At 43.2% G+C, this 15,866-nt stretch overlaps 1 protein-coding gene across 1 annotated transcript in view; it reads right to left on the bottom strand.

Moving 5' to 3' along the window:
• The window catches only part of LOC144593406 (CUB and sushi domain-containing protein 1-like), a 1,892,487-nt gene that overhangs the window by 59,526 nt on the left and 1,817,095 nt on the right, over positions 1 to 15,866 (bottom strand). Inside the window, exons 57-59 of the mRNA XM_078398909.1 lie at positions 12,719 to 12,901; positions 4,047 to 4,223; positions 707 to 886 (exon numbers count right to left, since the gene is read on the bottom strand). Of these exons, the coding sequence (XP_078255035.1) occupies positions 707 to 886; positions 4,047 to 4,223; positions 12,719 to 12,901 (540 nt within the window). The remainder of the gene's footprint in view (positions 1 to 706; positions 887 to 4,046; positions 4,224 to 12,718; positions 12,902 to 15,866) is intronic.

Raw genomic sequence — 15,866 nt, 5'->3', positions numbered from 1 at the left:
GTAAGGCAGCAGCTCTACCGTTGTCTGACTGTGCAGCCCATCCCACATGCTTAGATATAATTGTGCTTGTGTGTAGCATGATTTTACTGAATGCTTGCAAAACAAAGAATTTAGCTATGTATAGTACATGTGACAATAAAGTACAATTGACTACTATTGACTCACTTACAGAGACTTGTGGTAAAGAAAATTAGGCAAATCATCCCCGTTTCTTTGGCACCTTGATCTCTGTCAAACTGGCAGCTCAAAAATGCAAAGGTAACTTATACAGAATAAATTGTTGACACATGTAGAGCAACATAACAGTGATGAACCAATTGTGCAAGTTCGAAGCTTTCATATTTCTCACTATGTGCAGTAATGTGACGTAGAAGCAAAGAACCGCGTATGCTGGTTTACTCAAAAGGAAACAACATACTAGAGTAACTCAGCGGGCTAGGCAGCATCTCTGGCGAGCACAGATAGGTGAGGTTTTGGGTTGGGACCCTTGTTCAGACTGATTATTGAGGTGGGGGGGTAAAAAACACTGGGAGAAAGGAGAGGTAGGACAAAGCATGGGGGTTAATAAGTGGACATTGGCAAAGGGGGGTGATAGGCAGATGGTGGGAGCAAAGGCAAGAGGTAAGATCAAAAGGTGTGAACACAGACTGATGAAGAGTTGTAAAGCGTGATGATGGTTGAGCTCCGAGCTGACACTTGTTCATACCTTTGCAGGCTGGTTTGGTCTGATTCCAAGAACCATTCTTCATGCAGCGTAACCTAGAGGACATAGCTGTTTCCATCCAGAAGCCTGGGTTACACTGGTATGTTACGGTCTTATTGTAGGTGAAATCATTTCCAAGATGAACACCATTAGCCAACGCACCAGGGTCACCACAATCAGTAACTGCGATTGAGAACAATAAAAAACAAAAATTAGCAAATTACAACAGCATAATCTTAGTTCAGGCATGCAGAGTGAAAACAGGCCCTTCTGCCCACTAAGTCCACTCTGACCAGCGATCACCCCGTATATGAGCATACTAAATGCGTTTAATTTACTACTTAGTAAAAGCAAGAACTGTTAGTTTAGTTTAGAGATACAGAGGGGAAACAGGACCTTCGGCCCACCGAATCCACGCCGACCAGCGATCCTCATACATTAACACAACCCTACACATACTAGGGACAATTTAAAATTATACCAAGTATACTAACCCAAGCCAATTAACCTACAAACCTGTATGTTGTTGGAGTGTCGGAGGAAACCGAAGATCTCGGAGAAAACCCACGCGGTCACAGGACGAACATACCATCTCCGTACAGACAGCAGCCATAGTCAGGATCGAACCAGGGTCTCCGGGGCTGCAAGCATTGCGAGGCGGCAACTCTACCGCTGCGCCACCCTGCCGATAGCTTGCAATATTATGATTAGTTGTTTAGGAAGGGTGTTAAGGGTTATGGGGTGAAGGCAGGTGAATGGGGTTATGAGGGAAAGATAGATCAGTGATGATTATCTGGTGGAGTAGACTCGATAGGCCGAAAGGCCTAATTCCGCTCCTATGCCTTATGAATTTATTACATGATTGTTGTAGGCTCGTCCATCATTAGTCTTCCTGTTTCCATCTGCCCCCATTTTTATTGTTTTATTTTTAATTGCACTTAAAATAACTGCAGTGTTCACGGTGTAGCACCCATGGAACTGGTTGATGTGTGAAGCAGAGTTGATTCATACAAATGTGTGGGAAGGAACTGCAGATGCTGGTTTACACCATAGACAGACATAAAATGCTGGAGTTACTCAGCGGGACAGGCAGCATCTCTGGAGAGAAGGAATAGGTCTGAAGAAGGGTCTCGACCCAAAATGTTACCTATTCCTTTTCTCCAGAGATGCTACTTGACCTGCTGAGTTACTCCAGCATTTCGTGTCTATCTTTGGTCCGTGTAATTGTTCATCATCATATCATATCATATATATGCAGCCGGAAACAGGCCTTTTCGGCCCTCCAAGTCCGTGCCGCCCAGTGATCCCCGTACATCTTGTTTATTATCTAGAGTCTTTGTTGTGATTTTTTTTAGAGATACAGTGCAGAAACAGGCCTTTCAGCCGACGCACTTGGAATGTGGGAGAAAGCAGGAGATTCCCAAAGATAACCCACGCAGGTCACGGGGAGAATGTACAAACTCTGTACGGACAGCACCACGAGTCAGGATCGAACCCGAGTCTCTGGTTTTCTCCCACACCCCAAAGATGTGCAGGTTTGTGTAATTGGCTTCTGTAAATTGTAAATTGTCCATAGTGTGTAGGATAGGTTGGTTGTACGGGTTGATCACTGGTTGGCGTGAAGACGATAGGCCGAAGGGCCTGTTTCTGCCCTGTTTTTCTAAACTAATCGAAAGTAAATAAACTAAACTGAATGATACAACAAAACTAAACTATTAAAAAAATGTGGATAATAATACATGACCACATCTAGAGATTCAAATCAATTCTCTGGCTCCCAAAATAAATTTGACTGCAGCAATTCAATAAGATGTTTAGAAATCATTGCAATTATTATTTTAATGTTTAAAATATAGAACCCTCAAGTATCATTCAAACTAAATTAAATGTTGATGTTTTTTTTAAAAAATTCAATCAATTTTAGTTTTCTCATTAACTTCAGCTTTTGGTTTAAATTGAAATACAAACTTTTTTTTAAAGACTGGAATGAATGTTTTCAAAACAAACTAATGTTCACGGCATTTTTATACTTTTACAATAGATAATTGGAAAGGCATTCGCTGTTTGAATGGTTATTATCAAATATTATCAGGTGAATTGTCCTATAACTAAAGGAGGAATGAGCCCTATTTTACTCTCCCTAACCACTGGTTTGAACCAAGAACGTGTTTCTAATAGACTTTGCCATTTACCAGAGAAAACATTCCACGTAAATTCTGAGCACATTTGCTCAGTGCCATGCCGTGTGTAGGAAGAGTTTCTGACATTGTATGTCAAACTAGTTCCATTCAGGCAAGGTTCAAATCCAGGCCCAAGGATTGAAAGAATAGTGTTTTAAAAGGATTAAAAGCATGAGAAGCTAATGTTTAGCAGATGAAGAGGGCGACCCAATAGTGTGACTTCTGTAGGATGTGACCGAATTTAGTATCAGTTGATAGATTTGAAAGTCCAAGAGGAATTAATATTATTGCAGTTACGTCCGACAATGGTTGGCGGCATGGTGGCGCAGTGGTAGAGTCGCTGCCTTGCATTGGCAGAGACCCAGGTTCGATCCTGACTACGGGAGCTGCCTGTTACGGAGTTTGTACGTTCTCCCCTTGGCCGTGAGGGTTTTCTCTGGGTGCTCCGGTTTCCTCCCACACTCCAAAGATGTGCACGTTTGTAGGTTAATTAGCTTTGGTAAAAATTGTATTACAAATCTCAAATTGTGGTGTACAGAGGCAAATAAATAAATGATCAATCTTTGTCCCAAGGCACTGTATTTGTTTGTTTTTCTCCAACGAGAGAAGTGTTGGTTAAGTGTACATTCATGGTGAGAGAACAGCAAAAGAAATTGGTAAAAAAAGCACAGCCACTAAAATTAGTATTATTATTAAGGCAAAATTTCAATTAAATCAAGTTGTAACCATTGCTTTCATAATAAGTATGCCACAACCCATTCATATAATTTTTAGATTATAATGCATTGGGCTAGCATTATAATGATCGGCATTTGGACATCACGGTGGCGCAGCGGTAGAATTGTTGCCTTACAGCACCAGAGACCCAGGTTCGATCCTGACTACGGTTGCTGTCTGTACAAAGTTTGTACGTTCTCCCAGTGACTGAGTGGGTTTTCTCCGGGTTCTCCAGTTTCCTCTCACACTCCAAAAACGTACAGGTTTGTAGGTTAATTGGCTTAGGTAAAAATTGTAAATTGTCCTTAGTGTGTAGGATAGTGTTAGTGGGCTGGGTGATTGCTGGTCGGCATCGACTCCGTGGTCCAAAGGACCTGTTTGTGTGTTGTATCTCTAAACTAAACTAGAACGTTCTTGCAAAGCTTCACGTTAGTGGTAAAGCCAACCTGTGCAGTCGGGAGCAGATCCAGTCCAGGTCCCATTAGCCGTACAGTGCCGTGTCGTCAGCCCCGATGTTTTGTAACCTTCCCAGCAGGAGTAGGTGATGGAGCTGGAGAACACAATGCCGTCGCTGTAAACTATTTTCGCATTTTCTGGAGTGCCAGGGTTCCCGCAAGTCACAGCTACAACAGGTAGAAAGGCGTTAGTTTCCAGGCAGGAATGACATTGAGAACATTTCAAAGTGCAAACCTGTCCTTCGATCCAATTTCCCCACACCGATCAACATGCCCTATCTAGCCCTACACTAGTCCCACCTGCCTAAGTTTGCCTCATGTCCCTTGAAACCTGTCCTATCCATGTACCTGCCCAAATGTTTCTTGAACATTGCAATAGTACCTGCCTCAACTAACTCCTCCGGCTGCTCGTTCCAAACACCCACCACCCTTTTCCCCTCTGGTTCCTGTTAAATCTTTCCCCCCCTCACCTTATGTCCTCTGGTTCCAAATTCCCCAACTCAGGGCAAGAAACACCGTGCGTTTATTTGTGTTGAACTTCCTTAGGGAAGTAGAAACATCAAAGATTAAAAACAATTTATCCTACACCTGTTGTGTGGGGAGCACCATTTCTTCCAGAATTTTAGACATCATGGATCCAAGTGTCAGGAACTCCAAATTCTGGAGTGCAGTTATGTCCGTGAACAGTGCTTCTTCCTTGCGTTACAAACCTCCATCCTGCTTATTCCCGACTATCAGCTTTCCGCATCCAGCTCCTAACCAATTCCACCTCCAGATTATGGGACAGTTTCTTCCCAGCTGTTATCAGGCAACTGAACCATCCTCTCCCCAACTAGAGAGCAGTCCTGACCTACTATCTACCTCATCGGTGACCCTTGGACTATCCTTGATCAAACTTTGCTGGCTTCCCTTGCACTAAACGTTATTCCTTATCATGTATCTGTACACTGTAGAAGGCTCGATTGTAATGGTACTGTCTTTCTGCGGACTGGTTAGCACGAAACAAAAAGCTTCTCAGTGTACCTAGGTACACGTGACCATAAACCAAACAAAACTATTCAAAATTCCTCCTTAGAGCCTTTGTCCTGTTTACATACATTGGCTCAATGAGTTAGAACATAGAACACATTGGGGCGGCACAGTGGCGCAGCAGTAGAGTTGCTGCCTCACAGCGCCGGAGACCCGGGTTCAATCCTGCCTACGGGTGCTGTCTGTATAGAGTTTGTATGTTTTCCCTGTGGCCGCATGGGTTTTCTCTGAGCTCCAAGTTGCAACACTGTCCCTAGGATCTAAGTTTCCTAGGACCTAAATCTGGTATCAAATGATGGGGTCTGAAGAAAATCCGGTCATAAAAATACCTTAACAGCAGGGTACCCCATAACTTCACGTTAAAGATCTCCATCGGGTGGCACCACCACAGTGGCTGCCTCGCCAACAGTCTGTCTGTCCTTTCTACTGTTTTTATTATTTTAAGTATGTGTTAAAAGTATATTTGAGTGTTTTTTGATATGTTTTATGTGGGGGGGGGGGGGGGGGGGGGGAATTGGGGGAAACTCTTTTTCAATCTCTAACCTCGATGGAGATGCGATTTTTCTCCGTATCGTATCTCCGTCCCCACTGCGGCCTAACATCGAGGAGTTGGTGGCCTTTCCTGGAGACCAGCCTGGGCTTCAAACCACGGGCGCAATGCAGATTTTAACATCGGGGAGCTGCGATCCTTCGCAGAGGATCGACTGTGGAGAGCTCCAACCGTGGGGCCTGTGGACTTTAACATTGTGAAGCCCGCGGTCTCAGGTAAGAAGAGGCCGACTCGGGAGCTCCGTGCCGCGACTGTGGATGGTTTGACTGCCCCGACCGCAGGTGAACAAAGAGGAAGCTGATTGAACTTTATTACCTTCCATCACAGTGAGGAATGTGGAATCCCCTGTGGTGGATGTTTATGTTAAAATGTATTTTATGTGGCTGTGTGCCTTGTTACTTTTCACTTAGTATGGCTGTCTGGTAACTCAAATTTCACTGTTCCTTAATTGGTACATATGACAATAAATTGATCTTGAAATCTTGAGTGGGTTATTACATCTGTCACAAATTGGATCTTTGTGAATGTGAGAGATATTCACAAACATTTATGTGAATTCAAAAGTAATTTAAAAGTAACTAAACTATTAAACATCTTAAATATTATTACAAACAATATTAAACACAAAGGACCACTATTGCATATGTCTTGATAAGATTTAAATTGAATTACTTAAATGCATTGCTCTCCCAACAGGTTTAGCAACCCAATTTTGCGATGTATTTGTTGAGAAACTAATTGTTCTTGTTGTAGGATGTTCTACAGTTTACAGTTTAGTTTATTGTCACGTGTACCGAGGTACAGTGAAAAACTTTTGTTGCGTGCTAACCAGTCTGTGGAAAGACAATACACGATTCTGGGCTATTGACTTTACGGGAACTGCGTTTACAGAGGAGGAGAGATGAATACCTGGGCTCTCACAAATAATTGTGCAGAGCTCCCATAAACATTCTTGTTCCATGTACAGTACAACCATGAACTTTCTTGTTCCATGTACTGTAGACAATAAACAATAGGTGCAGGAGGAGGCCATTCGGCCCTTCGAGCCAGCACCGCCATTCAATGTGATCATGGCTGATCATTCTCAATCAGTACCCCGTTCCTGCCTTCTCCCCATACCCCCTGACTCCGCTATCCTTAAGAGCTCTATCTAGCTCTCTCTTGAATGCATTCAGAGAATTGGCCTCCACTGCATTCTGAGGCAGAGAATTCCACAGATTCACAACTCTCTGACTGAAAAAGTTTTTCCTCATCTCAGTTCTAAATGGCCTACCCCTTATTCGTAAACTGTGGCCCCTTGTTCTGGACTCCCCCAACATTGGGAACATGTTTCCGACCTCTAACGTGTCCAACCCCTTAATAATCTTATACGTTTCGATAAGATCTCCTCTCATCCTTCTAAATTCCAGTGTATACAAGCCTAGTCGCTCCAGTCTTTCAACATATGATAGTCCCGCCATTCCGGGAATTAACCTAGTAAACCTACGCTGCACGCCCTCAATAGCAAGAATATCCTTCCTCAAATTTGGAGACCAAAACTGCACACGGTACTCCAGGTTTGGTCTCACTAGGGCCCTGTACAACTGAAGAAGGACTTCTTTGCTCCTATACTCAACTCTTCTTGTTATGAAGGCCAACATTCCATTGGCTTTCTTCACTGCCTGCTGTACCTGCATGCTTCCTTTCGGTGACTGATGCACTAGGACACCCAGATCTCGTTGTACGTCCCCTGTTCCTAACTTGACACCATTCAGATAATACTCTGCCTTCCTATTCTTACCACCAAAGTGGATAACCTCACACTTATCCACATTAAACTGCATCTGTACATCCGTGAACTTTCTTGTTCCATGTACTGTACATCCATGAACATTCTTGTTCCATATAGAGTACATCCATGAACTTTCTTGTTCCATGTACTGTACATCCATGAACATTTTTGTTCCATATACTGTACATCCATGAGCTTTCCTGTTCCATGTACTGTACATCCATGAACATTCTTGTTCCATGTACTGTACATCCATGAGCTTTCCTGTTCCATGTACTGTACATCCATGAACTTTCCCAACTTCAATATCGCCTTTTCTGCTTGCTTGTATTGTTGAGTTTGCAGGCTGGCTCATGCCTTCATATGGTTTAGTTTAGTTTAGAGATACAGCATGGAAACATGGAGCCCACGCTAACTACTGATCACGCATTCACACGAGTTCTATGTTATCTCACTTTCCCACCCCCAACATACTGGGGACAATTTACATACAAACCCACACATCTTTGAATTGCTGGAAACCGGAGCTCCCGGAGAAAACCCACACGGTCATGGAGAGAATGTGCAAACTCCGCACGGGCTGCCTCTCCCTCAATCTCCCTCTCCTAACTGCACAATGCGCAACTATTTAATCCTATTGTTTCACACCTTCTAAGTTTATTTAACTTTAGAGTTTCAGCATGGAATCCATGCTGACCACCGAGTCCATGCTGACCAGCGATCACCCCATACACTAGGTCACGGTGGCGCAGCGGTAGTGTTGCTGCCTTACAGTGAATGCAGCGCCGGAGACCCGGGTTCGATCCCGACTACGGGTGCTGTCTGTACGGAGTTTGTACGTTCTCCCCGTGACCTGCGTGGGTTTTCTCCGAGATCTTCGGTTTCCTCCCACACTCCAAAGACATATAACATATAACAACTACAGCATGGAAACAGGCCTGTCCGGCCCTACCAGTCCACGCCGACCATTCTCCCTGACCTAGTCTCATCTACCTGCACTCAGACCATAACCCTCCAATCCCCTCCTATCCATATACCTATCCAATTTACTCTTAAATAATATAATCGAGCCAGCCTCCACCACTTCCACCGGAAGCCCATTCCATACAGCCACAACCCTCTGAGTAAAGAAGTTCCCCCTCATGTTACCCCTAAACCTTTGTCCCTCAATTCTGAAGCTATGTCCCCTTGTTGGAATCTTCCCCACTCTCAAAGGGAAAAGCCTACCCACGTCAACTCTGTCCGTCCCTCTCAAAATTTAAAAAACCTCTATCAAGTCCCCCCTCAACCTTCTACGCTCCAAAGAATAAAGACCCAACCTGTTCAACCTCTCTCTGTAGCCTAAGTGCTGAAACCCAGGCAACATTCTAGTAAATCTCCTCTGTACCCTCTCCATTTTGTCGACATCCTTCCTATAATTTGGCGACCAGAACTGCACACCATACTCCAGATTCGGCCTCACCAATGCCCTGTACAATTTCAACATTACATCCCAACTTCTATACTCGATGCTCTGATTTATAAAGGCAAGCATACCAAACGCCTTCTTCACCACCCTATCCACATGAGATTCCACCTTCAGGGAACAATGCACAGTTATTCCCAGATCCCTCTGTTCCACTGCATTCCTCAATTCCCTACCATTTACCCTGTACGTCCTATTTTGATTTGTCCTACCAAAATGCAGCACCTCACACTTATCAGCATTAAACTCCATCTGCCATCTTTCAGCCCACCCTTCCAAAAGGCCCAAGTCTCTCTGTAGACTTTGAAAATCTACCTCACTATCAACTACTCCACCTATCTTAGTATCATCTGCATATTTACTAATCCAATTTGCCACACCATCATCCAGATCATTAATGTAAATGACAAACAACAGTGGACCCAACACAGATCCTTGGGGCACTCCACTAGACACTGGCCTCCAACCTGACATACAATTGTCAACCGTTACCCTCTGGTATCTCCCATTCAGCCATTGTTGAATCCATCTTGCAACCTCACTATTAATACCCAACGATTTAACCTTCTTAATCAACCTTCCATGTGGAACCTTGTCAAATGCCTTACTGAAGTCCATATAGACAACATCCACAGCCTTGCCCTTATCAATTTCCCTGGTAAACTCTTCAAAAAATTCAAGAAGATTAGTCAAACATGACCTTCCAGGCACAAATCCATGTTGACTGTTTCTAATCAGGCCTTGATTATCCAAATAATTATATATATTGTCCCTAAGTATCTTTTCCATTAATTTTCCCACCACAGACGTCAAACTAATAGGTCTATAATTGCTAGGTTTACTTTTAGAACCTTTTTTAAACAAAGGCACAACATGCGCAATGCGCCAATCTTCCGGCACCATCCCTGTTTCTAATGACGTTTGAAATATTTCCGTCATAGCCCCTGCTATTTCTGCACTAACTTCCCTCAATGTCCTAGGGAATATCCTATCAGGACCTGGAGACTTATCCACTTTTATATTCTTCAAAAGTGTCCGTACCTCCTCTTCTTTAATCCTCCTAATTTCCATCACTACTCTACTTGTTTCGCTTACCTCACATAATTCAATATCCTTCTCCTCGGTAAATACCGAAGAAAAGAAATTGTTTAATATCTCCCCCATTTCTTCCGGCTCAGCACATAGCTGTCCACTCTGACTCTCTAATGGACCAATTTTATCCCTCACTATCCTTTTGCTATTGACATATCTGTAGAACCCCTTGGGGTTTACTTTTACATTACTTGCCAAAGCAGCCTCATATCTTTTTTTTGCTTTTCTAATTTCCTTTTTAAGATTCCTTTTACATTCTTTATATTCCTCAAGAACCTCATTTACTCCCTGCCACTTATATTTATTGTATATCTCCCTCTTTTTCCGAACCGTGTCCAATTTCCCTGGAAAACCACGGCTCTTTCAAATTATTATTCTTTCCTTTCCACCGAACAGGGACATAAAGACTCTGTACTCTCAAAATTTCACCTTTAAATATCCTCCATTTCTCTATTATATCCTTTTCATAAAACAACAATTTCCATTTCACTCCTTTTAAATCCTTTCTCATCTTCTCAAAATTAGCCTTTCTCCAATCCAAAATCTCAACCCTTGGTCCAGATTTGACCTTCTCCATAATGATATTGAAACTAATGGCATTATGATCACTAGACCCAAAGTGCTCCTCAACACATACCTCCGTCACCTGACCCATCTCATTTCCTAACAGGAGGTCCAACACTGCCCCTTCTCTGGTAGGCACCTCTACGTATTGCTGCAAAAAACTATCCTGCACACATTTTACAAACTCCAAACCATCCAGCCCTTTAACAGAATGTGATTCCCAGTCTATATACGGAAAATTGAAATCACCCACAATCACCACTCTGTGCTTACTACTAATATCTGCTATCTCCTTACATATTTGCTCTTCCAATTCTCGTTCCCTATTTGGCGGTCTATAATACACCCCTATAAGAGTTGCTAAACCTTTCTCATTTCTGAGTTCCACCCAAACAGCCTCCTTAATCGAGCCTTCTAGTCTGTCCTGCCAAAGCACTGCTGTGATATCCTCCCTGACAAGCAATGCAACACCCCCACCTCTTGCCCCTCCGATTCTATCACATCTGAAACAATGAAATCCTGGAATATTTAATTGCCAATCGCAACCCTCCTACAACCATGTTTCACTGATCGCCACAACATCATACTTCCAGATGTCAATCCAGGCTCTAAGCTCATCCACCTTTCTTACAATGCTCCTAGCATTAAAATATACACATTTAAGGGACCCATCATTTCTTATTCTCAGTTTATTTCTTTTCCCTTCTTTCTCTCCTACATATTGGGTCTGAGTGTTTCCCTTTTCTGCCTCCTGCCTCACACACTGCCTATTAGCTATCTGTGTTTGAGTCCCTCCCCCCAACCGTACTAGTTTAAAGTCTCCGCAGTTATTTTAGCAAATCTCCCCGCCAGGATATTGGTTCCCCTCGGGTTCAGATGCAACCCGTCCTTTTTGTACAGGTCATACTTCCCCCAGAAGAGGTCCCAATGATCCAGAAACTTGAAACCCTGCTCCCTGCACCAGTTCCTCAGCCACGTATTTATCCTCCACCTCACTCCATTCCTATTCTCACTATCGCGTGGCACAGGCAGTAAGCCTGAGATTATTACTTTGGAAGTCCTTTTTTTTAACTCTCTTCCTAGCCCCCTGAATTCTCCTTTCAGGACCTCTTCCCTTATCCTACCTATATCCTACGTACAGGTTTGTTTGTTAATTGTCTTGGTAAAAGTAAAAATTGTCCCTAGTGTGTGTGGCCTGTTTCTGCGCTGTATCTCTAAACTAAACTAAAGGTCTATCCTACACATTAGTGCCAATTTACAGAAGCCAATTAACCAACAAACCCACACATCACCGGGTGGCGCCAGCAATGGCTGCCTCACCAAAAGTCTGTCTGTTGTTGTTTTAATAGTAGGTATTAAATGTATGCTTTTAGTGTTCTTTAGCTTGTATTATGTGGGAGGTGGGGGGGGGTGGGATTTGGGAGAATTTTTTTTAAATCTCCTACCTCGACGGATTTTTTTTTTCTGTGTCGTAACTTCATCTGCACTGCGGCCTAACATCGTGGAACTGGCGGCCTCTGCTTGAGGCCGACTTCGGGAGCTCCAACAGCGGGAGCCTGCAGAACTTAACGTCGTGGAGCTCGAGATCCCTTTGCTAGGGATCGACCTCGGAGCTCTAACCGTGGGAGCCTGCGGACTTTAACATCGTGGAGCTCGCAGTCTCTGGTTAGAGACCGACTTTGGGAGCTCCAAGCCATAGGAGCTTCGACCGCCCCGAGGCGGGAGCTTCGATCGCCCTGACGTGGGGGCTTCGACCGCCGGCTGTGGGAACTTTGATCGCCCCGACGGATGGTTCGATTGCCCCGACCGCGGGAGAATAAAGAGGAAGCAGATTAGATTTTATTGCCTTCCATCACAGTGATGAATGTGGGGAATCCGCTATGGTGGATGTTTATGTTAACCTTATGTAATTGTGTGTCTTGTTGCATTTTTTTTAGTATGGCTGTATGGCAATTCGTGTATCTCTGTACCTTAATTGGTACATGTGACCTTTGAAACCTTTGAAACCGGAACATCTGGAGAAAATCTGAGTAGAATAAAATTATATTCCCCCCCAATCTCTTTTTGCCTTTTTTATTTTAAACCTAAGCTTAATAATGCTAAGCCACAGCCCCCGCAGTCACATTTTGCTTTTCCGCTCATGACAACATTCTCAGGGTTGACGTGTTAATTTTTCTGACGCCGATGCTTACGTTCACAAACTGGTTGTACTCCTGACCAGGTTCCATCCGCTTTGCAAGACCGTTCCGATGAGCCTCTGAGATTGTAACCAGCCTCACAGTTGAAGCGTACGAGACTCCTTATCTTGAATTCATCACCCAGTCTTGAACCATGGGCCGGGATGCCAGGATCACCACACAAACCAGCATTATCCCCTTTAAGGAAACAGACAGACACAACAATCAGTCCAAGAGTATTGGCACAACTAATATTTTTTTATAGACACACAAGAGACTGCTGTAATCTTGACCAAAACACAAAATGCTAGAGGGACTCTTTCTGCTGGTGGTATCAGAAGTGGTTATTTTAGTCTGTCATAAGTGATAGGAGAAGAATTAGGACATTCGGCCCATCAAGTCTACTCTGCCATTCAATCATGGCTGACCTATCTCTCTCTCCGAACCCCTTTCTCCTGTCCTTTCCCCATAACCCCTGATACCCTTACTAATCAAGAATCCATCAATCTCTGGCTTAAAAATATCAATTGACGCCCTCCACAGCCATCTGTGTTAACGAGTTCCACAGATTCACCACCCGGTAACTAAAGAAATCATTTTCGCTCAATTTTCTTGCTCTTCTCGTATAGTCTGGCTGCTGGACATGGCCCACAGCCTTGCCATTCATAACACACTGCGCAAATAAGTTTCAGAAGGCAAACTGTGCTCATTAACCCATTTGGTTTCACCCTGTCAGTGGTATTCCCTTTGTTTGACCCAACCCTGCCCAGCCTTTTCTGCTACTGAAAACTAACTTAGAGTCATAGAGAGGCATTGAGTCATACAGCGTGGAAACAGGCTCTTTGGCCCAACCCACCCATGCCGACCAACATGTCTTCTTCACCCAGAGAGTTGTGAATCTGTGGAGTTCTCTGCCACAGAAGGCAGTGGAGGCTGATTCACTGGATGTTTTCAAGACAGAGTTAGATCTGGCTCTTAGAGCTAAGGGAATCAAGGGATATTGGGAAAAGGCAGGAACGGGATACTGATTTTGGATGATCAGCCATGATCATATTGAATGACGGTACTGGCTCAAAGGGCCGAATGGCCTACGCCTGCATCTATTGTTCTATGTTTCTATGTTTCTATCTGCACCAGTCTCACCTGCCTGCTTTTGGCCCTACACCTGTCCTATCCATGTACCTGTCTAAACGTTTCTTAAACATTGCAATGGTACCTGCCTCAAGTACCTCCTCCTGCAGCTCATTTCATTCACATACCACCCTTTGTGTGAAAAAGTAACTCCTCAGGTTCCGATTAAATCTTTCTCCCCTCACCTTAATCCTATGTTCTCTGGTTCTCGATTCCCTTACTCTGGGCAAGAAACCTCTCACGAATATTCTTCTCATGATTTTGTACACTTCTATCAGATCACCCCCTCATCTTCCCGTGCTCCAAGGAATAGCATTCTAGCCTGCTTAACCTCTCCATGTAGTTCGAGTCCTTGCGACATCCCCATGAATTTTTTTCTGCACCCTTTCCAGCTTGACAATATTTTTCTTATAACATGGTGCCCAAAACTGAACACAATACTCTAAATGTGGCCTCACCAATGTCTTTGCACAATACTCTAAATGTGGCTTTACCAATGTCCAACTGCAACATGACCTCCCAAATTTTATACTCAATACTCACATACTTTTTGACCATCCTATCTACCTGTGGTGCCATTTCCAATGGACTGTGTACCTGCACCCCTAGACCCCTCTGTTCTACAGCACTTCCCAGAGCCGAAGCATCCACTGTGTAGTTCCTCCCCATTTCATATTTCTCATTATTAAATTCCATCAACCTTTCCTCAGCCCACCTGCCTAACCGATTAGGATCCTGCAGCAATTTTTGACAACCGTCTTCAGTATCTACAATACTTGGTTTTATTTCTTCCCCAATTCTGATGGTCTCAGATGTAAAATGTCAAATGTTTCTCCTTCCACAGATGCTGCCTGAGCTGCTGAGTATTTCCAGCATTTTTCTGTTTTTGCATCAGGCAACTCATAGCTATGGTTAGACAAATACCTTGACATCATCATTAAACATTGCTTTACATTTTGCATGCAAGAAATGTTTTGCAATCAAGTTAGACAAGGAGGATTTTCTTTTTTTAATATGTAATAAAATTTAAAAAATTGCTGAAATATGTATTGCCTTTAAAATGTTGCAACATCCACCACACAAAGAACATATTTTAGCCACAATTTCCACATTATGTTCTGTGCAAATAATGCATCGTAAAAAACTCTGTAGTACAATAGAATCAGGTGGACATCCATTTCTTATTCACCACTTAAGGTCCCATGTTTATGAAGCAATATCTAAAAAGATATGAATAATTTATTATTGAAGCAAAATATTCCAAACAAAATTATATCGAAAGTGCGCCTCTCAGCATAAACAAAGAAAACACAAATAATAGTTAAATATGGAAGAGGAACTTTGGGGACCAAATTGAGAGGCCAGTGGTCAAAGAAAATACTCACATTTATGGCAGAAATCATATTATTTTCATTTAAAATATATTCATTGATTTTTTCATGCCACATATAATACTCAGGCTGGGATGTCAAGGAAAATATTTACCAACCTAGATAGATGACATTTCCTCCCCAAATTACATTAGGCACCACATTTCCCCGCACATTATTTTCAAGAAGGGATCAATAGGAAGACAATCAAGTCGAAGATATACTCAAAATTTTGCAATAACCTCAACAATGCTTTGAAAGATGATGATATATGTGCGTAAATTAAAATCTTATATCCTTGTCCGATGGATTTTGTTGCATATCATGGCCAGTTTGGTGAACAATGTTCTCAATGTAATGCATGATTTATTTCAATTGTAGCACGTCTTTGGAGTGTGGGAGGAATCCGGAGCCCCTGGAGAAAACTCACGCAGTCATGGGGAGAACGTACAAACTCCATACAGACGGCATTCATAGTCATACCTGGGTCTCTGGCGCTGTAAGGCAGCAGCTCTACCGCTACACCAGTGCCCCGACCTTATATTTCTCACGAGATGCAGCAATGGTGTAGACACAAGGAACTGCAGATGCTGGTGGACGCAAAGTGTAGGAGTAACTCAGCGGGTCAGGCGGTATCTCTGGTGAACGTGGATAGGTGACGT

The sequence above is a fragment of the Rhinoraja longicauda genome, chromosome 5 (genome assembly GCF_053455715.1).
Source record: "Rhinoraja longicauda isolate Sanriku21f chromosome 5, sRhiLon1.1, whole genome shotgun sequence".
In the NCBI taxonomy this organism is placed as follows: Eukaryota; Metazoa; Chordata; class Chondrichthyes; order Rajiformes; family Arhynchobatidae; genus Rhinoraja; species Rhinoraja longicauda.
Note: the sequence above shows the minus strand (reverse complement) of the source record. Positions and strands in the feature narration are given on the sequence as shown.